The sequence below is a fragment of the Mixophyes fleayi genome, chromosome 3, assembly GCF_038048845.1.
Source record: "Mixophyes fleayi isolate aMixFle1 chromosome 3, aMixFle1.hap1, whole genome shotgun sequence".
Taxonomy (NCBI): Eukaryota; Metazoa; Chordata; class Amphibia; order Anura; family Limnodynastidae; genus Mixophyes; species Mixophyes fleayi.
In genome coordinates, this window is record NC_134404.1 from 18,101,911 (window position 1) to 18,107,910 (window position 6,000).

A 6,000-nucleotide genomic window follows, 5' to 3' on the forward strand; every position below is an offset into this window, starting at 1 on the left:
TGAACTAACCATGAACCAATGCAACTACGCCAAAAAATGCTGCAAATATATTGGATTTTTTTTTAACTTTAAATATAAACAAAGGTCGTCTTTACACACATACTCCTATGGTATAATCTATAGAGAGCATTACATTTTGTATGGAGCACTGCATTAGTAAGGCAGCCATTAAACTGCGCGCCCTTTGTCACAGATACCCGTTCTGCGGCGTTGTGCTCTTACCTGGAACTGCAGCGGGACCAGTAAGTTTCCGGGAGCGGACGCTTTGTACTTTGGACGAGTCGGCTAAATGAAAAATAAATTGTTACAAAGTGCTTCATTTTATTACATGAAAATCTTCTAGTCCACCTGTCACCAGGTATTATTGCTATATGTAATATATCACACAGAAATACACATTCCACATTAATAGATCATGTTTGTTGGTTATTCATAATTTTCTAGCTGTTATCTGACCAATCACCTTCCTACGTAATGCCGTAGGCTCCAGTATGCAAATGAGGGGTAGGAGAGAGATTAGGCAGCAATTAGGCTACGGATTGGGGTTTTCTGAAGAATATATGAAGAGATTTGACAAATCTCTATTTACTCATATATACTGTTTTTCTTTAGCCGACCTTGGGTAACGACTTGGAAAATGGGGACTGTCTCTTTATCTGTAGTCATGGATGTGACATGGGTATAACACCCCTATGGCGTATTTAAGAAAACTCCATCTGGACGTAGCCTGAAACTGCACTTGTTTCATGTGCTCAGAAAGAGACGCTTATAAATATACATAGACATACTATGTACAATACCAGGAACACACAACTCTGACAAACAGATATAACTTACACCATTGTACTTAAAATATAAATCCCAAGTTGTATAACGTCACTGACTGAATACATGATAAGGCGACATTTCCAGTTGATAATAATGTTTATTATACTGAATTTTCAAATGTTGTTTATAAGAATCTTCACCAGCCAACAACCAACTCCCCTAATCCCAGGGACAGAGCAGGGTGCACCCTGTAACATACGATGGATAAGGGTCCTTTGCCAAGCAGCAAATTATTCCTTGAAATTGCATCCCAACTGTGCAGATACGTCTGTCTGTATTACAGTGTAAGATTAGTGATAGGGCAATATAGTGAGGGAGTCAGTATACAGTCATAGTATTTCCACGCTGTATCAGGTTTTATGTAACATTTGGTTTTAGAACTGTGAAAAACAATGTTACTGTAATAGATATTATATGTGCACACATGTATGAGGTTATATAAACGTGTGAATGTAAGGATTAGACATTCTTTGACAGTACAGTACTCGCCCATACTCACACAAGACAGTACTCACACAAGACAGTACTCACACATACTCACACAGTACAGTACTCACACATACTCACACAGTACAGTACTCACACAGTTCAGTACTCACAGTACAGCACTCACACATACTCACACAGTACTCACACAGTACAGCACTCACACAGTACTCTCACAGTACTCACATAGTACAGCACTCACACATACTCACACAGTACAGCACTCACACATACTCACACAGTACTCACAGTACAGCACTCACACATGCTCACACAGTACTCACACAGTACAGCACTCACACATACTCACACATGCTCACACAGTACTCACAGTACAGCACTCACACATACTCACACAGTACTCACACAGTACAGCACTCACACATGCTCACACAGTACTCACACAGTACAGCACTCACACATGCTCACACAGTACTCTCACAGTACTCACATAGTACAGCACTCACACATGCTCACACAGTACTCACACAGTACAGCACTCACACATGCTCACACAGTACTCACAGTACAGCACTCACACATACTCACACAGTACTCACACAGTACAGCACTCACACAGTACTCACACAGTACTCACACAGTACAGCACTCACACATACTCACACAGTACTCACACAGTACAGCACTCACACAGTACTCACACAGTACTCACACAGTACAGCACTCACACATACTCACACATGCTCACACAGTATTCACACATGCTCACACAGTACTCACACAGTACAGCACTCACACATACTCACATAGTGCAGCACTCACACAGTACTCACACAGTACAGCACTCACACAGTACAGCACTCACACATACTCACACATGCTCACACAGTACTCACACAGTACAGCACTCACACAGTACAGCACTCACACAGTACAGCACTCACACAGTACAGCACTCACACAGTACAGCACTCACATTCTCAGATGTTTCCATTCTTTCCTATAGCTGTGAGCAGAGTTTATGATCTCACCCATGTTTTTCTAAATACTCAGTGAGGTTTGTGTGGTTTAATTACATTTTAGAGTTTATAAAACACAACATTTATTGAGCATCAGTTCATTCAAGACTGATCTGTGCTGACGCCCTCTAGAGGCCACGGTGCGGCAGGTTGGGGAGACCTGTACCGATTGAGGCTGTGGCTGTTTTTAATGGGATTATCTAATCACCCACCAGATAGATGGCGCCATAGGGTCGGGAAACACTCTATGACCTGGGCTTGAGTCTAGTGATCTTTACATTTCACACTACAGATTCCCTACTCTCTGCTTAGTTCCCAAACCTTAATCACTGACCGTCATGGAAGAAGTCTACCTATGATGTTGCATGTTAATACAGCTATAAATGTGTAGACTATTCACATCCAAACAATTCAGTGGCAACAATCTACTACACGTTGGAGAATAACATCATCGATTGACCTCTACTAGTAAAACTAATATACTGAGCATCCATAGGCTCCGGGCCGTCATTGGTTATGTTACAGTAAGCAGTAAGGTTATAAACAAAGGTTGGGCAAATACAGAATAAATCTTAGGGCTATTTACCTTTGGTGGGGGCTCTTGTGGCTCAATAATTTTCGGGGGACGTTGGCGATTATTCTTCTCTTTATCCCTTATGATATCTTTCTCCGTCTGGTAGATATCACTGCGGACGAACAGGGGAGGAATAGGAAGAACGTGACACAAGAGAAGTAGAAATCTCTTTATAACATGAATTCACTCTGTAATGTTCTAACTGAATGTTTTCCCAGAGAAGAAAAGACAAAATACCAACAGCTTAAATACCAAAATGATAAATGCCTGAAACCAAAGTCAATTCTATTGGTAATTTATATATTGTCAGTATTGTCCCGCTATCAGTCACGCTATTGGCTGTGATTATAGTGATTATTACAAAGTAAAAGACTGCAAGGAATTAACACATCGGTGAAAAAATGAACAAGCATAAAGTGTAGAGATTTTGTGGTGCATGCACGGTAATGTGGCCAGGAGTCCGATAATACACAGATACGAGGTACCTGATTCATTATCAGAACAATAAACCTAGTAATGGTGTAAATATCACTCTTAACGTGGGAATTCCATTCTGCCAGGTGCCGCCGCGTGTCTCCGGAACAATCCACAGAGACGCATCGCGGTAGAGTTATTGCGCAATTCTACACTCATATTCCCTAGCATGCCATAGAGCTGAGAGGAAGAAATGAGTGTACCATATTAGCCAGCAATGTGCTCAGCCGGACATGGAATCTGTTGTTTTGAAGAGAAATTCAATCGTCACTTTTCAGAGTAATATCTTCTATTGTTTTGGAGTGCTGTAGAAGCGTGAACCAAACACTAGGACAGATCCATTGCTCTTTTCAGCTCATGGGGTATAGAAAGAGCACCAGTCACCTGCACAATAGAGGCAGCCTGTACTTTTAGGACAATAGGGCAAGTACAAGAGGAGAGGCGGAATCTCGGAGGTCGATCTACTCTCACAGGAATCCTGGAGGACTCGTGAGTCTCCCAGTTAAGTATGAGTCAGTCCATTTGTTGGAGGAATTCATGAGCATTCCGAATATCACTACACTAGGAACCAGAGGCCTCACTGAGCCACCAATAATGGGCAATAATGCAGCCTATTAATTCATCAGAAAGCAGTAACATCACTGATGCACCAGATTAATTGATAGGCTGCACTCTTAGGAAAATTAGCTCAGATTCCCCTGTTTTTAGGCAATAGGTACATTTCAATCTGGCGCTACGCAGGTGACCTTTAAAAAACAACTGGAAACGTCTTTGTTCTACCAGAAATAATATAGAGTTTTCAATGGATTTGAGTTATGTATCACAAAATACTGTAAAACTAACTTTTATCCAAGTTGTGCTTCTCCGGGCTAATTAACTGCACAAAGTGCAAGAAAGCAGTTATACAATGCGCGGTACCTGGCCCATACATTGTCTAATCCCATAATAAAGGTGTAGATTTGGAAACAAAGAGGCAAACTCTGCTTCCTGCTAAGAGGCTTTACAGCTATCAATCCTCCTGTCGCTGATGCCGTTAATCATGTCCTGGGCTCGGGGTCCAGTGCCAATGAGATCCGGCATAATGCAATGTGCACTCGTGTACCATAAATAGCAAAAATATGACAAGGGAAATGGAATTCTTTGTACTTTTAAAGATATATTAGATTATTAACTCTGATACTTTGATCAGTCATAGATTTTACCCGAGTTCTAATCAGCTCTGTGTCTGGCCCTTCAGGATTTATTGACTAAGGACTCTGCACAGAAGTTTGTTCGTAAATCTTGTCCATGTCGTACTCAGTGTTTGTTGCCAAGACCCTGATATGTAACTTTAGTTACTTTCCTGCAAACTATAAACTTATAAGAGATAAAACACCCTCACTAATTTCTCCTGCATGCAAAGCTTAACCATGGCCTCATCTGTGTGGAGTTTGTATGTTCTCCCCGTGTTTGCGTGGGTTTCCTCCGGGTGCTCCGGTTCCCTCCCACACTCCAAAAACATACTGGTAGCTTAATTGGCTGCTATTAAAATTAACCCTAGTCTGTCTGTGTTTCTATGTTCGGAAATTTAGACTGTAAGCTCCAATGGAGCAGGGACTGATGTGAGTGAGGTCTCTGTACAGCGCTGCGGAATTAGTGGCGCTATTGAAATAACTGATGATGATGATGATTATAACTGTATTTTGTAAGGCTCAATGAGCTTGTAAAGCTTCGGGTGATGTCAGACCGGCGCTTTGAAAATGAGCATTTTCCCAGCAAGAAAAGAGTTAATGTTCAAAGCGAGCCGATGGTGACCTTTACATGCAATGGTTTTTTTAACCATAATCCCCCTCACACGACAGGTGGTAGCGGCCCCCATTCACTGCAATGTGTCACCAGGGGAGCGAGCGAGTGAAGTCAGCGAGAGTGCTTGTGTGACACCAGCCTTGGGCAATTCAGGTTCTACATGTAGTCCAGGAATTGTGCTGAGAAGGTTTCAAACTTTTTAATACATTTCTATTGCATTCCATGAACACAGAAAAGACCCATTATATATATATATAAACATATAGCAAAGTTATCAATGTCCACCCAGAATCCGTATCCATACAATACATACGTTCTTACAACGTCCAGAGTGACAAGTAAAGATTATGAAACAAATCACAGAACTTCGCCTCCTAAGTACCTATGTGTTAGTATGACTAAGAGAATAAAGGACATGACTACTGTATGTTATGTTATGTTATGAATTGGTTTAATAATATATTAATAGAATTATTTGGATTATAATAAATGAATCACCACTTAGTGCATAATTGTTTCTGCAAACTAAAAGCAATTGTGCTAAGATCCTTGGGCCTGATTCATTAAGGATCTTAAATGAAGAGGTATCTTATTTCAGTCTCCTGGACAAAACCATGTTACAATGCAAGGGGTGCAAATGAGTGTTCTGTTTTGCACATAAGTTAAATACTGACTGTTTTTTCATGTAGCACACAAATATCAACTTTAAATATCAGTGTACAAATAAGCAATGAAGTATTTGTGTGCTACATGAAAAAACAGTCAGTATTTAACTTATGTGCAAAACAGAATACTAATTTGCACCCCTTGCATTGTAACATGGTTTTGTCCAGGAGACTGAAATAAGAAGTTTCTTAAGTTAAGATCCTTAAT

At 40.7% G+C, this 6,000-nt stretch overlaps 1 protein-coding gene across 3 annotated transcripts in view; it reads right to left on the minus strand.

The window, feature by feature from the left end:
* PTK2B (protein tyrosine kinase 2 beta) overlaps nucleotides 1-6,000 on the minus strand; it is a 126,383-nt gene that overhangs the window by 20,106 nt on the left and 100,277 nt on the right. For all 3 annotated transcript variants that reach the window (XM_075201150.1, XM_075201149.1, XM_075201151.1), the window contains exons 22-23: nucleotides 2,881-2,980; nucleotides 223-285 (exon numbers count right to left, since the gene is read on the minus strand). In XM_075201150.1, coding sequence (XP_075057251.1) covers nucleotides 223-285; nucleotides 2,881-2,980 — 163 coding nt within the window. The remainder of the gene's footprint in view (nucleotides 1-222; nucleotides 286-2,880; nucleotides 2,981-6,000) is intronic.